Genomic DNA, 26,127 nt, shown 5'->3' with positions numbered 1-26,127 from the left:
GAAGGAGTCAGGCACAGGACACAAGTAAGAGTAACAAAACACTGATTTACTCCATCAAAACTTAACAAAAGCCTGTTCCAAACAAGGAACAAAACAGGACTCAAAATCCAACACACCGGAATGAACAAAAGACAATCACGCACAAAACAGAAAGGGAAACCAGAGGGTTAAATAAGGAACATAATTATGAGATGGGAACCAGGTGTGTAAACAGAAAAAAACAAAAGGAAAAATCAAACATGGATTGGTAGCGGCTAGAAAGCCAGTGACGTCGACCGCCGAACGCCACCCGAACAAGGAAAGGGAACAACTTTGGTGGAAGTCGTGACAAACGCAGCATTTATGTTTAGTGAGTCTGCCAGATAAGAGGCAGTAGGGATGACCAGGGATTTTCTCTTGAGAAGTGTGTACTGGACCATTTTCCTGTCAAAATATAACGAGTAATTTTGGGTGTCAGGAAAAATGTAAAAGTACATTATTTTATTCAGGAATGTATTGATGTAAAAGTAAAAGTTGGCAAAAAATACAGAGTACAGATACCCCCTCCCCAAAAAAGTAGTACTTAAGTACTTTACACCACAAGCTCTTGGTGTCGCACCACAAGGTCAGGGTCATGTGTAGGGGAGGTGGGCTGTAGTCAGGGACTCTGGCACTGTGTCCACCACTTCATTTGAATTAGTGTCACTGCTCAATGTACTGTGACATCATGCCTGGATAAAAGTTGTTATTGTCCTTCTATACAAGCTAAACAGTAAGCAGATCCATGCATAGCTACCTTTTACAGAACAATGACTTGTTGTTTTCACAATTGCATTATCATGAGCCAAATCTGATAAGAGGATCTAGCATTGCTGGTATTCCCAAGCTATTTCAATCATGTTCTGATGAAATGGATATGAACAGTGTTGAATCCAAATGAATCCTTCTAATTCTGTCCATCTGTGAGTATCTTTGTAGCTCAAGTCATCGGATGGCTTTTCTTTTATTAATCTGAGGTGCTCAGAAGGACACCACCACTTAGAAACTGTCAAACCGAATCCCTGCTGTTGATCTTAGCGCTCAGCTCTCTCTCTCCTCCTTCTGGCGTACCTCCAGGTGTCTGCTGCAGTCAGAGTAGGATCCCTGTTCAAACGCTGCAGCCTTCAGTTTAGCTCCAGACTAAACTATGCAGGATAGAAGTAGGCTAAGTGCTTGTCATATTTTCATCTTCAATGCTTAATTCCATTTATTACAAAGGTGAGTTATTCTGGTATTTCTTCATTCGACTTGATGTTTCTTCATGCACAGGTGTCAGCTGTGTTGCTTGCCATGTCATCTCTCAATGACTCTTTATAGCACTTTTCCTATGCATATTCTGAAGAGGACTTTGACCTTATCTGTGTTCGCTTCCTCCAAAGGATGAAATCAAGAGGAACTGTGGCACTGCAGAGGTGTGGTGGGCGGGGTGGAGGGGGATCCACATTCAGGAAGTGGGTTGGGTAGTGTGGTGGCAGTGCCCTGCCCTTGACCCTAGTGTTGCTGCCTCTCTGCAGTGCTGGGAACTGCAGAGCTGCGCTGTGCACCGCACTCAGATGATCTCATCTTGCAGGGGGCACCACACGGCATGCTGCAGCCACTTTCTAAGGAGCCAGGGCTGCAGTCTGAGCAGGTGACTGCTGTGCTACTGTGCTACTCAGCTCAACTCAACCTCCCACAAGCAATGTGATTGATCAGCCTCTCTGCTGCCCCTGTCTGCGTGACTCGCTGCTGACACCTAATGATTGGAAAAGGTATAACACCTCCACAGGATGGGAATGGTCAAAGTATGGTGGTACTGTAAAATATTGATGGTAATATATAGCCAAGCAGATACACTATATGTACAAAAGTATGTGGACACCCCTTCAAATTAGTGGATTCAGCTATTTCAGCCTCATGTATAAAATTGAGCACACAGCCATGCAATCTCCATACACAAACATTGGCAGTGGAATGGCCTTACTAATGAGCTCAGTGACTTTCAACGTAGCACCATCATAGGACGCCACCTTCCAACAAGTCAGTTCGTCAAATGTATGTCCTGCTAGAGCTGCCCAGGTCAACTGTAAGTACTGTTATTGTTGTGGAAACGTCCAGGAGCAACAGCGTTTCAGCCGCTTAGTGGTAGGCCACAAAAACTCACAGAACGGAACCGCCGAGTGCCTAAGCACGGAACAATGCCCTGTCCATGGTTGCAACACTCACTACTGAATTCCAAACTGTCTCTGGAAGCAACTTCAGCACAAGAACTGTTCGTCGGGAGCTTCTTGAAATGGTTTTCCATGGCCCAGCAGCCGCGCACACAAGCCTAAGATCCCCATGTGCAAACAATGACATTCTAGATGATTTTGCGCTTACAACTTTGTGGCAACGGTTTGGGTAAGGTCCTTTCCTGTTTCAGCATAATTCTTATTTACAATGACAGCTTACTCTGGCCAAACACTAACCTGGACGACGCTGTATGCCGCCCTATGGCACTCCCAATCACGGCTAGTCGTGATACAGCCTGGAATCGAACCAGGGTCTGTAGTGATGCCTCTAGCACTGAGATGCAGTGCCTTAGGCCGCTGAGCCCCAAAATGCCCATGTGCACAGAGCAAGGTCCATACAGAAATGGTTTGTCAAGATCGGTGTGGAAGAACTTGACAGGCCTGCACAGAGCCCTGACCTCAACTCTATCGGACACATTTGGAATGAATAGGAACACAGACTGCAAGCCAGGCCTAATCGTCAAACATCAGTGCCCGACCTCACTAATGCTCTTGTGGCTGAATGGAAGCAAGTCCCTACAGCAATGTTCCAACATCTATTGGAAAGCCTTCATAGAGGAGTGGAATCTGTTAAAGCAGCAAAGGGGGACCATATTTATTACTTAGCTCCATATTAATGCCCATGATTTTGGAATGAGATGTTTGACGAGCAGGTGTCCACATACTTTTGGCCATGTAGTGTATGTTTCACCATCTGTGCCTCTCTGTAACTTGGGTGGCAATCGTGAAACATGTATCCCCTTGTAAACATGCAACCCCCTTTGTTTTCTAATTGAATCGAGGGCATACCATTGTCTGGTTCATGACTTCAGCGATTAAAACATCGTCTCCAAGGGATCATGCATTTAGTTTATTTTAGAACATTGAGATGTATCATTATTAATATTGCATTTATTCCATAGGTTTAAGGCAAAGGAGACTCCTCTCTCTTCAATGTACATGACAATAATAATTTATTTTACTTCTATAGCGCTTTTCATTACAGAATGAGTCTCAAAGCGCGTGAAAAAGCTAAACAAACAAGAATCAAATAAAACAGCTATATAGATTCGGGTCTGGATGACTATTTTCAGCCAGAGTTGAACGTTTTTTTTTAAAGATTTCAAGCTACCAAAAGATTGAGTGACAGTCAAGAGGGAACCACATGGCTTGAGTAGAGGGAGGATGTGGTGAACAAGGCGTCTCACCGATGCCTCGCCATCCCAGCCATCGACTGACTGCGACTTCTCTGTAGCCGCTGACTCTCTCTGGTCTTGTAGATCGATATGAGGTTTTGTTTTTGAGCTCTCCACTCAGGATAATGGTGACAGCCCGTTCATAACGTATATAAGGGTGTTTGAGACCCATGTATGACAAAGTTTATATGCTCGGTGTATACTACTCTTACCGACCGGTTGTTAAGGAAACCTTGAATTGGATTCAAGTGCTTCTCGTTCGTTCTCCGTATCTTCATAACCATCAAGACTCAGAACCCTACAGTACCCTCCACCACAAGTCCAACACAAAGCGGTAGACATTAAGCTCTAAAGTAAAACAGCTGATGAACTGAAGGTTAAGAAAAGGACCCCACAACATGTTGTCAGATAAATCAAATGACTGCAATCTTATCTGTGTTAATCCGTTGCATGTACAAATATGTGGTAATGCTCACGCTGTAATATTAATACAAATGTGCTTTACACATGCATATAATAACTATGATAAAAAATAATGAACAGAAAGCATTAGGTGTCACATGGGAAATACTTAAGGCACATGAATGGCTCCATGTTTGTTTGTCTACGGCTTTATTAAGTTCCCTCGCCCAGAGCCGTCCAGCCTTTACTTCGATGTACTTGCTCAGAGTGCTTGTCAGAATCACAGCACGAGATATGCATAGCTTCTCTCTGTGTCCACTTCTTCTTTTCTGAAATACATTGGACTTTGAAAGTACCTCAGCTTTAAGCGAATGGTTATTACAGTACAAATAATATATTTACTTTGTTTTATTTTTTGACATGTACAATCATAATAGCGCTGTCAAGCGTGTGTGAAGTTTGTACTGCGATGCTTCCTGGGTGTAAGGTCGTCGATGACGCGCGGGCTGACGTGGACGTTGTAGTGTAGAGCCGGGTCCGAGTAGTTGAAGGGCGGAGGGTTGTACTGCTCCTGAACGTATTCGGGTAACAATTGAGGAATTCTGCACAGAATCAACACAAAGGAATGAGAGTTGTCCAACAGTAACACTTACATCTGGCACACTCAGTACTGACTTAAAACAAAAAGGCCATTATGCCATTAGACATGAATACAGTAACACAGACACAATCCAAATATGTTGCATAATCTCTATCAGATGAAGAGCACTATGTGTGTCCTTGTGACAATGGCCTATTTCCTATCATTATAATAACCTAATTCTACAACATCCCCAATTGACTTGTGTGGTAGTTTGTGTGGGTTTTTACACTCTTATGTAGGTGTCATTACCTGTTTATAATATAGCCATGGATGGTTATGACAAGTTATGTCAGCGGTTATGACATACACTACATGACCAAAAGTATGTGAACACCTGTTATTCGAACATATCAAAGTTGGATGCACAGAATCGTCTAGAATATCATTGTATGCTGTAGTGTTAAGATGTTCCTTCACTGGAACTAAGGGGCCTAGCCCGAACTATGAAAAACAGCCCCAGACTATTATTCCTCCTCCACCAAACTTTACACTTGGCACTATGCATTGTGGCAGATAGCATTCTGCTGGAACTACTCGCTTCAGAAGGCGGTAGCCCTGTTCTGTGAGCTTGTGCGGCCTACCACTTTGCGGCTGAGACGCTGTTGCTCCTAGATGTTTCCACTTTACAATAACAGCACTTACAGTTGACCGGGACAGCTCCAGCAGGGCAGAAATGTGAAGAACTGACTTGTCGGAAAGGTGGCATCTTATGACGGTGCCACGTTGCAAGTCACTGAGCTCTTCGCTAAGGCCATTCTACTACAAATGTTTGTCTATGGAGATTGCATGGCTGTATGGCAGATTTTATAAGACCTTTTAAGATATATCAAATAGTTTGACAATCCTGTTTGGCAAGCTTTTAAATTATATCAAGCTCAACCCTACACTTTTATCCAGTGATGTCGACTTGTCTCATGGTATCGTGGGATATGCAAAATGGGTCAACTTTGAGCACCTCTACGTCCGGGAATATCTTGGTATTTAGGTTCAAAAAGTCACTTTCTGACCACTTTTACCATGTATGGAAAGTTCAAAAAGGGGTGAGGTCAAAAAGTGAACTCAAATAGAATGACTCATACATTACACTGTGGTTTACAGTATAAAGCAGGGCCAGGACTCAGCAGGATTACGTGTCTCTAGACTACTGCCACCTGCTCCAGATGCTGTACATCTGCAGACTGTAGCCCTGCAGTCATGGAGATAATACACAAACAGGGCTGATGGACATACGGACACCAGATGTACCTCTATTATCCTGCAGAGGTCAGGTAGACCAACACAGTGTTAAGGTTTTGTTCTGCTTCTGAGAACTACTGTGGAATTCATTTGATGCGATTACCAGTGCAGTTAGTGTCTAGCTAGTATATTGAGGTTGTCGGTTCATGAAGTTTGCCACGTATACTCCCTCTCCGGCCTCTAGGTCATCAGGCTGCTGATCATATCGGTGTGTTGTTTGTGGTTCGTGTTCATTGTTTTGTTTATTTATTAAAACACTCACTCCCTGTACTTGCGTCCAGACTCTCAGCGCACTCGTTACAAACTTGGTGTCGTGCTTCCACCCAATCTTGTGTTTTTGTGATTATGTTCTGCTGCAATAACAGTCAACATTGTGAACTGAACTGAGGGTAGACTATGCATCTGTTACTGTAAATATATATATATATTGTGGTTTCAGTGTCTTTCGGGAAGGTACTATATACCATTAGGTCTGTGTGAATGTTGTATACACCATGTAACCGTCTGTGAGGATATTCAGGCTACTCACTCTCCTGTGATGGTCTTCTTGTGGGAACAGCAGAAGCAGGCGAGGGCAGACAGTAGGAGGAGGACAGGGATCCCGATGCCTAAAACCAGGCCCAGGATCAGGGGCTTCTTATCCTCCACCATCTGGGCCACGGCTATCCCCGTCCTGTTCAAACCACCCATGTCTAAATAGTGGGACAACAGTGAAACGTTAGGTTTAATAGGCCATTAACACATTATTGTGTCATACTTAGGGCCCCCAAAAAATCTTGGTCAGTTCCCAAGTTAACACAATTTAGTAGCTGGCCAGTGCATTTGGTTCTGGATTCAGAGAATACAGGCTTAGTGGAAACTCTTTTCCATAACCATAGTATGAAATGACCACATGAAATGACCAGGAAAAGCATCACACCCTGGGTATTTGCATTAAAATGGTAAACGGTCAACGACCCATCTTTTCCCACAGCCTCACCTAAAATGCAGGATTGGGTGTAGTCGACGTCGGTGGTCCCGTTACACACACACCTGTACCCTCCGTAAGTGTTGGCACAAAGAGCAGGTTGCCTACACACAGCCTCATTTGATTTACACTCATCCAAGTCTGTGAGAGAGAGACGAGAGGATAACAGAGGCGAGAGGATAAAAGAGACAAACAATTTGTAATACAAAACCATCTCAATTCTTGCTGGCAAACACCGACTTAGGACTGCATCTTTGACAACAGCATTAATCATAATCACCATTATCATCATTGTTGACATGATAATGCAAAATGTGCGGTTCAAGTTCCCCCCCCCCCCCCCCCCCCGAGGGCATTGTTTTACATTACATAGTGTGACGGCCGCTTGCACTGCCACCTGTCAGGGATAATAACGCTTTCCTACCACTATTGCAATCAATCATTTCTCCGTCAGACAACTCCTCGTGACTATAGAGTCGAGTTTAACAGAGAAACGCCTTCCTTTTACCTCCAACTTCAGCGGTTTTGATGCTGTAGTAAGCACTGACGCGGGTCAGGTAGTCTCTGATGTACCAGTGGGGTGTGTCACTGGACACGTTGATCCTGTACTCATCCAGACCTGAGCCCTGCATCGGCCGTTTCATCACAGCGTTGTAGAACTTGTTCTGGAAGCCCATGGACAGAATCTCCTCCAGCTGTAGGACGGAGAAGTGTGTCATCATTGGTATAAATACACATATCGCCACATCATTACATCACACCGCTCAGCCATGATCTAAATTTACACACACAATCCTAGGAGCCAGAGTTTTCCCCTTTCCATTTCTGGACTGGTATCCCTGGTCAGGTCATGTGGTCTGGAAAAACCGTATGGCCCTATAGCTCTTTTTATGTGTTCCACACACACAAATGTAGCAATTCTTCATTTGGAGCCCACACACACCCTCTCTCTCTCTCACCTGCCTCAGCCCCTCTCCTCCAGACCCCTGGTTCCTCCAGCCCAAGGACACGTTGAAGACGTTGAACCCTGTCAACAACATCAACAACATCAATCAGATGGGGCCTAGACCCGAAGATCACCTCACACAACCACAATGTGGTCACGATCACCATGGTGACACAGTAGTCATGTCTTGCTGTGCAGTATTGGGGGATTTCTTTTGAAAAATAGAAGGCTTACCTGGTGGATTGGCAGAGTCCCCTGCAAAGGAACAAATTAAATGGTATCATCATTATACAGAGAGCCTTTACATGCCTGACATAGTGTAAAGATCAATAATGCCCTGCAGAAGATACTGTTTCATGCAGTACAATACTGGAACAGTAACTGGGCCGTTCTGTGTACGTACCACAGCCATCGGTTTCCTCAGTGCTTTGGTAGCGACAGGAGCATCGGATGGACCCTGGCGTGTTCACACACTCAAACTTAGCGTTACGACAGGCCGATGGGTCCAGGCACTCATTTATGTCTGAGTCAGGAGGAATATTACCATTATGTACTGTAATCTCTTCAGAAAACAACTGCAATATGGCTCAGAGATACACGATGGCCAAAAGTATGTGGACACCCTTTCAAATTTGTGGATTTGGGCTATTTCAGCCACACCCGTTGCTGTCAGGTGTATAAAATCGAGCACACAGCCATTCAATCTCCATACACAAACACTGGTAGTAGAATGGCCTATATTGAAGAGCTCAGTGACTTTCAACGTGGCACCGTCATAGGATGCCTCCTTTCCAAAAAGTCAGTTCGTCAAATTTCTGCCCTGCTAGACCTGATCTGGTTAACTGTAAGTGCTGTTTTTGTGAAGTGAAAACATCTAGGAACAATAATGGCTCAGCCGCGAAGTGGTAGTCCACACAAGCTCACAGAACGGCACTGGCGAGTGCTGAAGAAGTGGTGTAAAGCTCGCCGCCACTGGACTCTGGAGCAGTAGAAATGCGTTCTCTGGAGTGATGAATCACGCTTCACCATCTGGCAGGCTGATGGATGAATCTGGGTTTGACGGATGCCTGGCCTGACGGATGCCTGGCCTTGACTGGCCTGCACAGCCCCTTGATCTCAACCCCATCGAATACCTTTGGGATGAATTGGAACGCCGACTGCGAGCCAGGCATAATCGCACAACATAAGTGCCAGACCTCACTAATGCCCTTGTGGCTGAATGGAACCATGTCCCCGCAGGAATGTTCCAACATGTTAATGCCCATGATTTTGGAATGAGATGTTCGACAAGCAGGTGTCCATATACTTTTGGCCATGTAGTGTATTTTACATTGTTTTCAGAATGTATGTATACTATAGTGACCTTAACTCAACACCTACAACGTCATTGAGAGGTTTGGATCTCTTGTCGTGAAAGCTATGGTGTTGGCTTGACTTTCACAAAGTCCAGGGTTCAAGCCCCGGTCAGGACTACCCCCTGACTTTTCTACAACACAGTATGTTTATGTCAGAGGTCAGGGGTCAATGGTCAGTACCTGTGCAGTTGCGTCCATCCCCAGTAAAGCCAGGCTTGCACCTGCAGGTGTAGTTGTACCCTGAGCTGAGGCAGTCGGCCATCGTGTGACAGGGAAAGGGGAAGGGAGGGAGGCAGAGGTCTGAGAGGAAAAGAAGGAGAAACATGAATGAGAACAGCTCAATGGTAATGAATAGGGCTAGGAGTTTATCTGGATGAGGAAAAACTCCTGACTAGTCGTAATGAATAATTTCCTGAATACAGGTAAAAAGTTGCTAGCTGAGTCGTGCTCATAAGGGCAGGCAACACAAAGCGAGCAGGTAGCCCCAACCTGTTTTCTCTCCCGTTTAGTGCCTAATGAACACACCCCTTGTTATCCAACGTATACCAACCATTCTCAAAGCACTTGTATCCCTGCTTATCCCCGTAGATGGTGGGTGAGGGGCACTCTCCACAGGTGAACTGGTCTGGCTCTCCCTGGGATTGAGACTGGGACTGGCACTGCACTCCTGGGAAGCAAGGTTTCCCTTTACACACGTCGGTGGTATTCCCACAGAATTTCCCACTGAAACCCTTAGGGCACAGACACCCTACCACCTGGGAGGACAAGGCACAAAGGAAGTAGTGCTGTGGGTTGATCGGCACGGGAACATCATCTCACACTCAAAAAACACAGGACTAGTTCATATTGCGCTCTGGGAGAAAACACCCAAGCCCATATAGAAATACTCCCCTTACTGTTTTGTCTGTCTGTCTGTCTGCATGTTTGTTTACCAGAAATCTCCCCTGCAGATGGTTGTCCACTATGCTGTTATATTGACAGGTGCCACCGTTGAGGCAGTTGCACACCTGCAGGATGGGGGTGAACTGAGAGCTCAACAGCTGGTCATCAACTCTGATGGTCAGGTAGACTGGCTGGATGTTGAGTGGTGTCCAGGTCAATATGCCATCACCTATAGGGAGAGACACATTAAGGAATTATAGGAAACTTTGCCAAGGGGGGGTGCATGTGTGTGTGTGTATGTGAGTGTACATGTGTGTGTGTGTGTGCTTCTAGCTCACTTTTCCCAACAGATGCTTGTGGTGGTCTGGGGAAGAGCAGTGAGAAGCTTATAGGGTCTAGGTTGGAGTCTTGAGTGCTGATCTGCACGCGAACGGTGGATTTGACCTTACAACGGATCACCGTGGGCTCAGTCACTATGGGAGGCATGTTCCCTACATAGGAGAGAAATTGAAGCATGTCAAACTCAACTCTGGAACTCGAAGCCAGTTCCTTTGCTTTCTTTCATTGTTCCCCTTTAATAACAGACTGATTTAGGCCCGGGACACTGGGTGGGTGCAATTAAGTATCAGTAGGATAGAAAACCAGCAGGCTTTGGACCTTGTAGGCTAAGAGTTGAACACCCCTGACCTATAGAGAAGCATGTCAATTGACCTCAATCAACACTACACTGCATTCAATAAATTGTTACAGAGCGATTGGCAGAATGCTGTGGAGTAGGATGAAGTTGCACATACTAGGCCAGTGGTGGAAAAAGTACCCAACTGTCATACTGTAGTAAAAGTAACGATACCTTAATAGAAAATGACTCAAGTATAAGTGAAAGTCACCCAGTAAAATACTACTTGAGTAAAAGTAAAAACGTATTTGGTTTTAAATGTACTTAAGTATCAAAAGTAAAAGTAAAAGTAGAAATAATTTCAAATTCCTTATACAGTATTAAGCAAACCAGACGGCACCATTCTCTAGTTTTTATGTATTTACGGAAAGCCAGGAGCACACTCCAACACTCAGACACCATTTTCAAACAAAGCATTTGTGTTCAGTGAGTCCACCAGATCAGGTAGTAGGGATGACCAGGGATGTTCTCTTGATAAGTACGTGAATTGGACCTTTTTCCCGTCCTTCTAAGCATTCAAAATATAACAAGTACTTTTGGATGCCAGGGAAAACGTATGAAGTAAAAAGTACATTATTTCCTTTCGGAATGTAGTGAAGTAAAAGTAGCCAAAAATATAAATAGTAAAGTAAAGTAAATATACGCAAGTAGTTTTACTGACGTACTTTACACCACTGATAGACACTGATATAAGGTTAGTTTTGTGTTTACGCCCCTAAACTAGCCCAACTAGGCTAATATTTTAAGATTAGACTCTGTAATTGGGGAGGGTAAACTGATCCTAGATCTTTGTCAAGAGGGCAACTTTGACCCAGAGCATGTGACTCGAAAAGGAAGTGCCAACATCTACAATAAAGATACAAATTCTTGATCCTCTGGCTGACATAACAGTTGACTCACCAAACACCGTAGCCAGCTTGTAGTACAGCTCCTGGGACTCCAGACTCTGCAAACCCAGTCCAGTGTCGTTAGAAGCCAGGATGTCATGAACACACTGCAAACTGCCCTGACATGTCCTCCTCAGTCTGTCTTGTACAGCTGGACTCACTGACATCAGCTCCTCTGTCGAGGCTGGAGTAAACCGACCAGTGGGTGGGATGGAGAAGAGCAGGCTCTCTGGAACGGGCACAGCCCCTATGGAACACATTACAAGACATCCGTCAGACACCTAGCAATGTCTGTGAATGGCTACTTACGCATGAGTGGAGTTAGGGGTACTTAATCTGTGTGATACACTATATTTGAATTAGGGTAGAGGGACCACACTAGCACGCTACCTAGAATGAAGCAATGTATTGGACATGGATTCTAATTGGTATGTTAGTATTGACATTCAATGTGCCGCCAACTCCTTCAATGTGAAATATTGACTTCAGCCTCACTCACAGGACAGGCCAAATTGGCGCAGGCTCTCCTCCGGGGGAGGGTTGCTCTTGGGGGAGATTATCAGCTTCCCGTCAGACTGCAGGAAGTCATCGGTGCGGTTGGAGCTCCAGAAGCCCAGGAGGCCCACTGTGCGGTTGTAGAAGGTCTGGGGGACCTCCACCAGGGCGGCCAACTGCTGTGCACCACCACCTCCACCCACCCTCCACACCACCACGTGGAGCCCCCCGGCATACACTGCCGCACAGCTACTGGCCGAAGTACAGCGCACCGCAAAACCCTCCTTGCCCATGTGCACCACACCTGCAAGGACAGCAGAGGGCACTGTTATGTCATCTTAAAGGGATATGAGGATAGCGTTCCATTGCTACTGCAATATGCTGGGTCCCAGCCCACTCGGGTGTGGAAGGGAATGAAATTGCAGACCAGATAGCCATATAATTAATATTCATCTTCCACTGGTTAAAGACGAGGCCAAATGTAAGATCAGAACCATTTTGATGGACGTGTGGCAGAAGAGATGGGATTCTGAGCCCAAGGTCCGAGTGTCATTTATGTGCCCTCAATAGAAAGGTCGGTGGACCAAGATTCAAAGGTCAGATTAGGAAGGAAGAGGTGGTGTTACATCCGGTTGGCCAGCATGTGAATGGTTTGTGTCTGGAGTGTACGGTCGAGGAAACGGCGGAGCACGCGTTGTCATATTGTCGTAAGTATGTTGAAGAGAGGGAAAGCTTGAAGTGTAGGGTCATTGAGATTGGACTGCGTTGGTACTGTGTTAGGTAGGATGATTTAGAAATGTGGAGCTTAATGTTGTAAACTCTGATTGACCACACACTCCGGCCCAGTAAGTGGCAGCATGCACCTTCAGCGTTTGTTTGCGGAACCGCCATGATATCATAGAAGAAGAAGACGCTACTGTAATATTGTATGTAACAAGGGTTGGAGAATGATGTTCCAGGTCGTTTGTAAAGTTGGATAGAGATTTACTATATTCCTAAATTGCATTGTCTAGTCCGGTAGAATAGTAGTAAAAGGTTTCATAGTAATTGTCCTGTTTCTGTGCCATGTTTGCTATGGTAGGCCAAGTGTAGGCCTGTGCACCGCTTAGATTTCTTACCGACAAAGACTGGGACCTTCACATTATCCACCAGGACCTCCAGTCCCTCTCCTGACTCTGCACACCGCCACTCAACCTGAACACACACACATTCACACAGAGGCAAGGACAATCAAGCACGTGAGATCTACAACCCATAATTACAACCCATAAGACAGACACACACACACACACACACACAACACACTGACCTTGCCGATGCCCTGGTGAAAAGCAGCCATCCTCACCACCGTGGGGACCCGTCTAGCCCGTCCGTCCGTCTTCAGCTCGCACGTCTCACCCTGCAGCGTGAAGATATTGGAGCCCGTGTAGGAGGAGAGGCGCACAATGACAAACTCGCCGAGGGCCTTGAAGGAGTACTCAGTCCCATCGAAGGTGATGAAATGAAGGCTGCCGTACACCATGCCTGCGGACAAGACAGGTACGTACTGTATGAGAAGGAAACACTTCACTAACCGAGACTTTACACAGGACATTTACACTCATTTACACTAATGGGTCCAAGCAGACAGGCACACAGTGAAGGATCTGTCTACTATCGCATAATGGGACCAAACATGTGGGCTATATATCATTCACAAACAGTGACAAAATGATGTATTATTAAGCAACACGGCCCGAGGAGGTGTGGTATATGGCCAATATACCACGGCTAAGGGCTGTTCTTATGCATATTCTTATGCATACGCAACGTGGACACAGCCCTTAGCCGTGGTATATTGGCCATATATCACAAACCCCCAAGGTGCCTTATTGCTAATATAAACTGGTTACCAACGTCATTAGAGCAGTAAAAATAACTGTTTTGTCATACCCGTGGTATACGGTCCGATAAATACGGTCCGATATGTCTGTGACACAAGTCAATAATAATTCATTCAACGAGTTGACAGGAGTTGAAAGTAAATCACCCCCATTCCGCTGAGTATAGGTAAGCTCTCACCAATGCCCTGTGTTGCCTTGGCCGTGGTTATGCAGCAGTTGGGGCTCACCCAGCCGTAACCTTGGCAACGGTCCAGGGGTCTCTTGGCCAGATAGAGGTGGCACAGAGGAGACTGGATACAACACCACTGGAACGGAAGGAGATCCTCATCTGGAGATGGAGGAGGAGAAACAAGACGACAACAGGCCATAGGGATGAGTTTGCTGCTTTAAAAGACATGCAACTGGTGGTTACTTCGATGAATGCCGTTATTGATTTGAACAGCATCCTGAATGGCAGGTTGAGCTTTCACTATATGACGTAACTGAGACGGTACCTATGTGTTTCTGTGCAGTGGCTCCAGAGAAGTAGCGCTCACTGTATCCAGCCAACAGGGGACCTTGTGGGTCATACACACATCTCTTCCCTGAGCCGTGCCGATTGGACAGGATGGACTGGAATACGTGACCCCCACTGCCCCCCCAGCGCAGCCCCCGTAGCTCCGTCACCCGTACCCGATCCTGCTGGTTGGGGGGCAGGGTCTCAGGCCCGAAGGCCAAGTCCTCCAGTGCTTGGGCGCGGGTACAGGGGCACGAGGACACCCCCTTGGCCCACTCCTTCGGCTCGGGCTCCTTTAGGGCCCACACCTGGCACCTCATCTTCGGGTCCTGTTCGCGCTCTGTGGGCCCTGTCAGGTCATACACCAGCTGACCCAGCTGACCTGTGTTCCCCTTCACCTCCTGAGGTCTATACCGCCCCCCTGGGCCAAACAGATTTGTTGGATCCGTGGTCTCGTTGAAAAAGTGGGCTCCACCGTCGGTGTAGCCAGTGAGGGCGTCATGGTGGATCCTCTGGCCAGGACCCCAGTACATCTCCCCGAAGCGTAGCAGGGCAAAGGAGCGCTCCCCGTCCGTAGTCAGGATGCACTGGAAGGTGTTAGCCTGGAACAGGCCACAAGGTGGCACCACAAGAACAAAAAGACGGGGAGAGAAGTGATATGTGAGGGCTGATGAATCAGGTGGGTTACATTCTCCCAGCTAACACTTGAGCAACAATGGATGCTAATCTAGGACAGACATCCGGTCATACACTACCACACCTTGTAGCATCCAATAACACACTTTCCTGCTAGACGTACAATTATGTTTAGCGCCAATAGACACCTACAGGAAATGCCTCTATTGGAGATTGACCTGATTGGGACATGGACATTGAACCAATACCTCAGAGTAGTTGATTTTCTGATAGGAGACAGCCATCACATGATCCCAAGTGATCTTTAGAATCCAGGCTGGGGTGAACGCAGGTTTGTCGTTCCGTTCCTCAAACCGCGTCACATCGTCCGCTGTACGGCTGAAGACAATTTGGGAATATCTATCTGACATATTCAGTTTGTGGAATTCCTAGGAGAGAGAAAAATAATTCAGATTAGATGATGATTAGTCCAATGACTGTCATCCCCACTTTGACTCCACTCTGACTCAAACTCACCCCTCACCCTTGAAATCTCACCTGATAGAACAGCTTCCCCTCCCCGAGGGTGAGGTCAGCATCGTCCCAGAACACGGCCAGCATTGCCATGCCCTCGTTGCCATGGAAACCCGTAGGGAAAGGGACAGGAAGCAGGAACTGCTCATTCTGACTGATAGACTGGAACTGAATGAGTCCATTATCTGAGAACTAAACCAGAGAGAGAATGATTTATTTATTATATATATATATATATATATATATATATATATATATATATATTCATTGCCAAACCTACAGTATTTCTTATGAAACAGGCATTCTAGTCAAAACTATTCTGATTTGTCCTTTACTATAACATTTGGAAAGATAATTTGACCAATGAGAAAGCATTATCGATCAAAATATTGGTACTGACTTGGCCAAGCAGATTGTCACCGTAATGGTGCACATCTTTGTTGTCATATTAATACATTTCAATATTGTGGGAGAATACGTCTTTCCCAGTCTGGCTTTATACGGTACTATAGAACCAATCCTTTGGCCTCTTTGAGTATTGCTTATCCTTAGTTCCGTCAAAGGTGATTATTTTATTTTGGTGAATGTATGTGTTGTAGTTTTGCACATATATCAGTGTTTAGTTTGTTGTTGTTTTTTGGTGTGTGTGGGGGGGGGGGTAGATCAGTTTTAATATTGCAGATAGAGTTTCACAGCAAAGGCAATTTCAGAGAATAAATACACTGATGTACATCTTCTTGCATCTACATCGAATAAAACACGGTAGAGTTTAAAAAAATAGTACTAATCATTTATCTTGCTGTCTTCAGTTCAGGGTTGCCAGTCTGAGAGTTGTGAGTAAAGATGTGGATACTTACATAGACCCGATCATACAACTTGCCTATGAAGGGGAAACCCACAGGTGGTGTGATGTAAGGAGAGTTCCCATCTTTCGTGTCCAACCACACTCCTATATCTCCCACCTCATCACCAAACGGGTACAAATCACTCTCTGTGAATTACATCATTGTAATTGTGACATTTTGATACACTTTTCACACATAGAAAATATGCAGCAAAATGCCAATGACTATTTATGCTGCAAGAATATTCAAAGAAGTACACAAGCTCTTTACACTATTTAGCACTTCAACTACTTCAAGTGTACACTCGACACATTTAGTATGTGTTCAGCATACACTACCGTTCAAGAGTTTGAGGTCACTTAGAAATGTTCTTGTTTTAAAATAACATAAAATTGATCAGAAATACAGTGAAGAGGCGACTCCGGGATGCTGGCCTTCTAGGCAGAGTTCCTCTGTCCAGTGTCTGTGTTCTTTTGCCCATCTTAATATTTTATTTTTATTGGCCAGTCTGAGATTTTCTTTGCAACTCTGCCTAGAAGGCCAGCATCCCGGAGTTGCCTCTTCACTGTTGACGTTGAGACTGGTGTTTTGCGAGTACTATTTAATTAAGCTGCCAGTTGAGGACTTGTGAGGCGTCTGTTTCTCAAACTAGACACTCTAATGTGCTTGTCCTCTTGCTCAGTTGTGCACCGGGGCCTCCCACTCCTCTTTCTATTCTGGTTAGAGCCAGTTTGCGCTGTTCTGTGAAGGGAGTAGTACCAGATCATCAGTTTCTTGGCAATGTCTGGCATGGAATAGCTTTCATTTCTCAGAACAAGAATACAAGAACAAGAATACGAGTTTCAAAAGAAAGTTCTTTGTTTCTGGCCATTTTGAGCCTGTAATCAAACCCACAAATGCTGATGCGAAATATTGAGTGGTTCTGGTAGTATTTGTGACTAAATCAAATCCTCTTACTCAACTAGTCTAAAGAAAGACAGTTTTATTGCTTCTTTAATCAGGACAACAGTTTTCTGCTGTGCTAACATAATTGCAAATAGGTTTTCTAATGATCAATTAGCCTTTTAAAATGATACATTTGGAGCGATGGTTGCTGATAATGGGTCTATGTACGCCTATGTAGATATTCCATTAAAAATCAGCTGTTCCAGCTACAGTAGTCATTTACAACATTGACAATGTATTTCTGATCATTTTTATATTATTTTAATGGACGAAAAAATGTGCTTTTCTTTAAAAAAAAAAAGACATTTCTAAGTGACCCCAAACTTTTGAACGGTAGTGTACATGCAGAGACATTCATTCCCTAACCACATACAGAACACAGAGCAAAGTTAACTTGCAGCATAGCTTCATGAAGGAGTAGCCCACCCTTAGCCAGCTCAATACAAACAGTGTTGTTAGAGGCACAGGAGCAGTTGAAGGACCCTGGGTAGTTTCTACAGGACGTGTGGGCGGGGCATGCCGAGGGCGACACACACTCGTCCTGGTCAACACACCCTCTGTCCCCATGCCCCCCTCTCTCCCCCCTGGTATCCCAGCCACTGGCACAGTGGCATTGGAACCCCCCCGCAGAGTTAGAACAGGTGGCAGCAGAGTGGCATCCTCCATTGTCCTGTTGGCACTCGTCCAGGTCCACACACAGGGCCCCGATGCCCAGGAGTCCTGGGTGGCACACACACAGGAATGACCCGGGCGTGTTATAGCAGAGGGCGCGTTTGTGACAGGGCGGCTTCAGGACGGAGCACTCATCCACGTCCTCGCACCAGGTGCCGTTGCCCGCGTGGCCCTGTGAGCAGAGGCATGTGTAGGAGCCTGGAGTGTTCCAACAGCGCGCCGAGGGGTGACACACCTCGGCACCCTTACTATTCCCACATTCATCCGTATCCACACACGCTCCCACATCCTCATGGTACCCCCCGGGACAGTCACAGTGGTACGTCCCGGGCAAGTTAGTGCACACCTGGTCAACGCGACATGTGGTGTTAAAGAGGCACTCGTCAATATCCCCGCACACCGTGTCATTGCCTTGTGCCCCTGGCTCATACCCATCCAGACAGGGACAATGGAGGGAGCCAATAGTGTTTTTGCACACGGAGTGATCAGGGCAGGGGGCGCCCTCCGGGTCGCTACACTCGTCTACATCCTGGCAATCTGTGCCGTTCAGGAGGAAGCCACTATTACAGGGACACTGATAGGAGCCAGGGAGGTTGATACAGGTGGAGGAGGGCTGGCAGACAGAGACCGAGGTAGAGGAGTTGGAATACACCTCAGAACACTCATCCACATCCACACACTCAGTATCGTTGCTCCAGAAGCCCACGTAGCATAGGCAGAAGAATGAACCAATGGTGTTCATGCATGTTCCGTTGATACAAAGCGGCCCGAGGTCGGGGTCCGAACAGTCCTCGATATCCTCACACCGATCATTTATACTGAGGAATCCTACGTTACAGGGACACAGGAAGCTGCCATAGGTGTTGACGCAGGTGCTGTTCTCAAGACAGGTGGAGTTGTCCAGGCATTCGTCGATATCCTGGCAGCCTGTGCCATTGCCCTGGTAACCGTCCCAGCAGTTACAGACAAAGGAGCCAGGTGTGTTCTGGCAATCTGAGCTATTCGGGCATCGCGCCAGCCCCAAGACACACTCGTCAAGATCCAGACACTGAGAGTTGTTACTAGCCAGGAAGCCCAGATCACAGCGGCAGCGATAGCTGCCCTCTGTGTTGGTACAGGTGCTGTTGTCAGGACAGGTGTAGTTCCCCGCCTCACACTCATCCACATCCATGCAGTGTGTCCCATTGTCCTGGTAACCATCCCAACAGTCACACGTATAGGAGCCTTCTGTGTTGAAGCAGTAGGAGAACTCCGGGCAGTACTCCCGCCCCGATTGGCTACACTCATCCACATCCCAGCAGACCACCCCATTGCCATAGAAACCACTCTGGCAGTGGCAGTAGAAGGAGCCCTTGGTGGGGTGGCACGCTGCGTGAGGGTGGCACGCCCGGCTGGCGTTCAGGCAGTTATCCACGCTCACACACGTGCCTGCTTCATAGGCTAGTCCCAGAATGCAGGTGCAGTTGTACCCCCCGGGGGTGTTGTGGCATGTCAAGTTCCTCCCACAGGTGGAGGGTGAGAGACACTCGTCCACGTCCTCACAGACGAACCCGTCCCCCTGGTACCCCTCCTGGCACAGACAGAGGTAGGAGCCGTCCGTGTTGTTGCATTGGGCCAGGCGGCTGCAGTTGTGGGGCTTGGTGGAGTTGTCGGCACACTCGTCAACATCCTGACACTCAATGCCAGTGCCCTCGGTGCCAGACGGGCAGATACAGTTGTGTGATCCGGCAGTGTTTGAGCAGCTGGCAATGGGGTGGCATCCTCCATTTTGGTTTTGGCACTCATCAATGTCTATAATTCATCCAAAATGGGACAGTGTCAGGAAAACAGCCCCACAAGTTGCTAAAAGAAATCTCACAAGATAATCCACACAAAAGTAGAGCAGGTACGGTATACATGAACAGTCTTAACAGAGTTATGTGATGTAAACTGATGATAGAAATTCTAAGAGAAATGTTGTGCTTACCAGAACAGTTCTTCCCATCGCCAGTGAAGCCACTGAGACAGAAACAGAGGTGACTCCCTACTGTGTTCACACACTGGGCAAACTCACTGCACTCCTTGTCTCCAGACACACACTCATCCACATCTGAGGTGGAGGGAGGGAGAGGGAGGGAGAGGGAGGGAGGGAGGGAGGGAGGGGAGAGACAGAGAGGAGATAGAGAGAGGGGGAGAGAGGCAGAGAGAGAGAGAGAGAGAGAGAGAGAGAGAGAGAGAGAGAGAGAGAGAGAGAGAGAGAGAGGGAGGGGGAGGGGGAGGGGAGAGAGAGAGAGAGAGAGAGAGAGAGAGAGAGAGAGAGAGAGAGAGAGAGAGAGAGAGAGAGAGAGAGAGAGAGAGAGTATCACCTGATTAACATCTTACAATTTTATAGTACAACATATTCTAAATCATTTGTAACACCAGATTTTGAAGAAAACACATAGGATTTTGCAAACGAGTGTTTATTGAGAAATATTGAGTGGTTCTGGTAGTATTTGTGACTAAATCAAATCCTCTTACCAACGCAGTTTGTCCCGTTCTGTCTGTAGCCCACTTTGCAGAGACAGGAAAAAGAGCCTGGGATATTCACACACTTTGTCTCATTCTGAGGGCACACATTTTTCTGACACTCATCTATATCCGAACAGGCGAGTCCATCCCCCTCAAAGCCTAGGTCACACACACACTGGAAGCCAGCGGGCGAGCGGTGGCAGAGCCCATGGCGGTGGCAGGCAGGGGCACACCGGGGACTGGGGGCCACACAGGTGTCATTATAGGCCACTGTGCCATTCATACAGGAGCAGACGTAGGCTCCGGGGGAGTTGACACACTTTGAGATGGGGGGACAGGTGGTGGCGTTGGAAAGGGCACACTCATCCACATCCTGGCACCGGAAGCCATCCCCAAAGAAGCCCTGCTGGCAGGAGCAGGAGAAATCCCCGGGTATGTTGGCACACAGTGCCCGTGAGTGGCATGTGCCTTCTTCGGCACACTCGTTCACATCCTCACACCTGGAGCCGTTGCCTATGAATCCGTGCTTACAGGTACAGGTATGGGAGCCCACTGTGTTCAAACATGTGGCGTTGACGTGGCAGGGGTTGTTGACTTTGCACTCGTCGATATCCGTACAGGCCTTGGTCGCTGTGGGGCGGGCGAAGCCCACCCGGCAGGGGCACTCATACGCCCCCTCAGTGTTTGAGCAGCGTTCATTGAGGAGGCATGGCTTCTCCATGGCCTGGCACTCGTCTATATCCTGGCATGTGGTGCGGTTGACCAGGTTGAACCCAGGTGGACACAGACAGGAGAAGGAACCTTTACTATTGACGCAGGTGGCTTTATTCCGGCAGCCTCCGTTGTCCACCAGACACTCGTTCACGTCTGCACACTGGATCGCCCCATCCCCGGAGTAGCCTACCTGGCATTGGCAGTTGAACGTGCCCGCAAGGTTGGTGCAGAGGGCATTGGAGTGGCACTGCTGTGCCAAGGAGCACTCGTCCAAGTCCTCGCAGGTGATGCCGTTGCCCCTGTACCCTGCCCTGCACTCACAGGTGAAGGAGCCCAGGAAGTTGGCACAAGTGGAGAAGGGGCTACAGCGCCCGATGGTACATTCATCCAGGTCCATACACTTGGAGTCGTTAAAGGTGTAGCCCGTGCCGCAGTCGCAGTAGAACGACCCCTTGGTGTTGACGCACGCGGCCGAAGCAGGGCAGATATTAAGGGTGGCGCACTCGTCGATGTCAGTGCACTTCCTTCCATCCCCTAGATATCCGGTGCGGCAGGAGCAGTCATAGCTGCCCAGCACATTGACACAGGCAGCGTTGGGGTCACATGTATTCTCCCCATTACACTCATTGATGTCCCTACATGCCAGCCCATTCCCAATGAATCCATCGAAGCAGGCGCAGCGGTACGAGCCCAGCGTGTTGACACAGTCAGCGTAGAAACTACAGATGTTACCTGCACACTCATCAATGTCCTCACAGGTTTGCCCATTGCTCTGGTAACCAATACTACAGGTGCATTGGTACGATCCCGGCAGGTTCTTACAGCCTTTGTAGCCAAAGGAGGCCGAGCATACACCGGGAGTCTCTGAACACTCATCTAAATCCAGACACAGGTAGTTCCCATTGCCCTTATAGCCTGAGTTACAGGTGCACACATAGGAGCCAGGGTTGTTAATACAGGTGGCATTCCAATGGCAGATGCCACTGTTTGTGCATTCGTCAATGTCCGTGCACTGAAACCCGTTGCCATTGAAGCCTCCCTTGCACTTGCAGTCTCGTCCTCCTTCTCTATTCGTACAGAGGGCACTGGGGTGGCAGCCGCCGTTCTTCGTCTGGCATTCGTTGACATCCTCACATTGGACTCCATCGCCGATGTAGCCATCCAGACACACACAGCTGTAGCTGCCCAGTGTGTTGAAGCAACGGGCCTTTGGGTGGCAGCCGTGGAGGCCGGTAACACACTCGTCAATGTCCACACACAGTAGTCCGTCTCCATGGTAGCCAAACCGACACACACATACAAAGCTATTGCCTTTAGCCTTGAGGCACTCGGCATGGGTGTGGCATTTACTTCCCACCGTTTCACAGTCACTCAGATCGGCAACTAGAGAGAAAGGGAGAAGGAGGAGAAAGAAGCACTTGTTAGAATAGAGATAAACGTATTTATGCAATGACTTTATTTAGAACTCATATACTATACTACACCGAAACAAAATGTAATTGATAAAGAGAGAGATGACTACAGTCAAGATGACATGCAACCAGATTGTGAACAGACTCACCCACAGAGCAGTATCCCAGCACTGCACAAAGACACACCAGTCTCAGCAGTGGCAACCTACAAGAAACATAGTACAGTGAAAATGGTGACATTGAAATGCATAACATAGAAGTTTGCAAATGTATTTGACACCGGCTTGAGACTGATTTGGAGGGTCTGGAAGTCCTGTTATTTGTCAGTGCATTAACCTTCATCCCTTGCATTTGTATGAGTCGCAGAGACGGCGTTATATCATAGAGCTCAACTCTGGGGAAAGTAGGTCAATTCCTTGTTCTGCTTAATGGTGGTAGGGAATTTGTTAAATTTGTGGGCATCCTTTTTGTTTATTTGCGTAACCCTCTTCCACTCCAAACAATGGTGCAGGGTCTACTATGACCTTAACATTATTTTTGAGACAAGAATCATCCCACCACAAGAGATCAGTGAAAAGGTACTGATATTATTATCCAATTATAACCGGAATATTATTAAACATTGATGGGATAAAACAGGGAGTAAACGAAACAAAATTATAGAGGTTGCTGCTATTCATATTTGGGTTTTGTCAAGACATATTCCAAAAAAGTATTTGATATTATCTGGTGATAAAACGTGATTTTGAGTATACAGTACCAGTCAAAAGTTTGGACAATCCTAATCATTCAAGGGTTTTTCTTTATTTTTACTATTTTCTACGTTGTAGAATAACAGTGAAGACATCAAACTATGAAATAACACATATGGAATCATGTAGTAACCAAAAAAGTGTTAAACAAATCAACATCTATTTTATATTTTCATTTCTTCAAAGTAGCCACACTTTTTTGGTTACTACATGATTCCATAAGTGTTATTTCATAGTTTTGATGTCTTCACTATTATTCTAAAATTTAGAAAATAGTAAAAAATTAAGAAAAACCCTTGAATGAGTGTGACGCCCTGACCATAGAGAACCCTTGGTTCTATATGGTGTTGTAGGTCAGGGCATGATTAAGGGGTGTTCTAGTCAATTATATTTCTATGTTTGGGTTTGAGTATGGTTCCCAATTAGAGACAGCTGATTATCATTGTCTCTAATTTGGGATCATACTTAAGGAGTCCCTGTTCACACCTGCATTGTGGAATATTGTTTGTGTTAGTGTTTTGTGCACTATGGCGGTCACGGTTGTTGTAGTAGTTTGTTTAAGTTTCACAGTAATGAAAGATGTGGAACTCAACTAACGCTGTGCCTTGGTCCGTCCTTTCCGACGAGCGTGACAATTAGTAGGTGTGTCCAAACTTTTGACTGCTACAGTATGTTTTTACTAATCATTTGGCATTAACTGTGTCATGTTTTGTCTTATATTGTCTTGTCATTTTGCTTTTCCTTCTGTTCGTTTTCCCCCTGCTGGTCTTTTTAGGTTCGTTCCCCTTTTTCTCTCTCCCTCCCTCTCTTCTCTCTGTCGTTCCATTCCTGCTCCCAGCTGTTCCTATTCCCCTAATCAATCATTTAGTCTTCCCACACCTGTTCCCTATCTTGTCCTCTGATTAGAGTCCCTATTTCTCCCCTTGTTTTCCGTTTCTGCCCTGTCGGATCCTTGTATATTGTTCACCGTGCTGTGTCTTTGTATCGCCCTGTCGTGTCGTGTTTCCCTCAGATGCTGCGTGGTGAGCAGGTGTCTGAGTCTGCTACGGTCAAGTGCCTTCCCGAGGCAACCTGCAGTTTATTATCGAGTCTCCAGTCAGTTCTCGTGATTACGAGTGATATTGTTTTTATGCTTTATTTACCGCTCCGATTTGTCTAGGAGTATTGCTATTTCCTTAAACTGGATTAAAGACTCTGTTTTCGCCAAGTCGCTTTTGGGTCCTCATTCACCTGCATAACAAACTGTTGTTTCTTTGATTAGTCCACAAAATGAACAACCTTAGAAGGGAAAAAAAGGACACTGAACTGGAATCCATTATTGTTTGTGCAAAGAATGTCCTTGACTGTATTGAGCCTCCAAATAGGTGAGACGTCTAAGTCCAGAGGGGTTGGAAATACAAGTCCCCTAACAATATCCCACTGAATAGAGGAAACTGATAAGAATAATCCCTGTTTTCTGATTGGGTTACAAGCTAAATGCTAAGACTCCCTCTAGGCCAGGTTCAATTAGTGTGTGTCCGTGTGGAGGCCTGTGGGGACAGAGCTTCATACGTATAAACCTAGGTGGTGGTGAGTTGTTTTACATAAAAATACAGTCTACTGTAAGACCCAGAGGACCTTATTCTACACAGTACAGTTATACAGTTACAGTGAACTAAAAGGTCATGTTTTTCTCTTACCAAACCCCTACATTTCAACATTAGGTGCAGTGTCCACTGTACTCCATGGATACTGGGCCAAGAAGTGTAGGCTATTTGTTTTCAGGTCCAGAAATGGTTCAAGTTGAAATCTATTAGAATGTAATTGCTCTAATACAACATTCCAGTTTCAATGTTGAAACCCAAATGATCTATATCACAACTTGGCAAATGAAGGTGAACGAGACATGCATGTACCATCGCCTTCCGTTACGGATACGTTTACTGAGTACCAAAGAACGGGTATAGATTGTTAAAAGATCTAGAAGACTATATGGTCAAGGACCAGTTTTATGCATTTACTTTTATTTAATCAGGGAGACCAGGTTCTCATTTTCAGTGGTGCCCTGAGACCTTAAAGTAAAAGATGAAAAATATATAGCAAGATACAATCGCTAGTACATTACATCAGAACAACCCTAACATCACAGCCATCATAGACCATGTTATTAAACCAATCGATGTAAGGATTGCCTTTGAAAATGTTCTGTCCACCTTGCTAGGGAAAAGTGTGTCATCAGACAATGCCTATGTTGGGTTTCCTGCTCAGTGTCACAGACACCGGAGCACATGAAGAATTTGGCAATACGTTATTAAAATGACCATCGAACATGTTTCTAAATCACCCAAAATAAGTATGAAACGACCAATTAGGAACTTTTCCAAAATGTATCATTTAGAAACCCTTGTGTGTCTAAAAGTCAGAGTGCACCAACAACTTGCATAAACATATATGTATATGACTCAAGAAAGACATCAAGCATTTACAGGTTTCATAGCAGAGATTTACTCACCGCATATTTTTCTATATTCTCAGAGTCTATGAGGCTTTCATTGGGGCTGAGAGTGCAGACTTCTCTCGGCTGTAAGGTGTGTGTCTCTCTGAGATGGATGTGACCGTGTCCTCTCCTCCTTCCTTACCCAGGCTGTGTGCCAGTTTAGGATCCACTCCTGTCTCTTGTCTCCCAGAGGGACCCAAAACAATAGGAGTTCTAACATACCTGAGAGCCTTCTGACATCTTAAACCGCTGAGAAGGGGAACACCCATATTTTTCATTATGTATCATTCCTCTCACAATAACTGGACAAGTCCCCTGAGGCATTCATTTGTCCTCCTCAC

The 26,127-nt window shown here is 46.2% G+C and overlaps 1 protein-coding gene across 1 annotated transcript; it reads right to left on the bottom strand.

Annotated features, from left to right (window-relative positions):
• Positions 1–3,116: 3,116 nt before the first annotated feature.
• si:ch73-105b23.6 (mucin-like protein) lies at positions 3,117–25,982 on the bottom strand. The gene is made up of 24 exons (XM_046358898.1): positions 25,802–25,982; positions 22,708–22,763; positions 20,442–22,529; positions 19,909–20,031; positions 16,338–16,471; positions 15,505–15,672; positions 15,216–15,395; positions 14,330–14,933; positions 14,014–14,163; positions 13,262–13,476; positions 13,071–13,146; positions 11,957–12,256; positions 11,471–11,704; positions 10,233–10,385; positions 9,945–10,123; positions 9,563–9,767; positions 9,193–9,312; positions 8,061–8,180; positions 7,892–7,912; positions 7,671–7,738; positions 7,220–7,406; positions 6,724–6,852; positions 6,274–6,436; positions 3,117–4,467 (listed from the first exon to the last, which is right to left on the bottom strand). The coding sequence occupies exons 1-24, from the start codon at positions 25,804–25,806 to the stop codon at positions 4,308–4,310; spliced, it is 5,838 nt and encodes a 1,945-aa protein (XP_046214854.1). The 5' UTR covers positions 25,807–25,982; the 3' UTR covers positions 3,117–4,307.
• Between the last annotated feature and the right edge of the window lie 145 nt (positions 25,983–26,127).

This window comes from Oncorhynchus gorbuscha, linkage group LG08, assembly GCF_021184085.1.
Source record: "Oncorhynchus gorbuscha isolate QuinsamMale2020 ecotype Even-year linkage group LG08, OgorEven_v1.0, whole genome shotgun sequence".
In the NCBI taxonomy this organism is placed as follows: Eukaryota; Metazoa; Chordata; class Actinopteri; order Salmoniformes; family Salmonidae; genus Oncorhynchus; species Oncorhynchus gorbuscha.
Note: the sequence above shows the minus strand (reverse complement) of the source record. Positions and strands in the feature narration are given on the sequence as shown.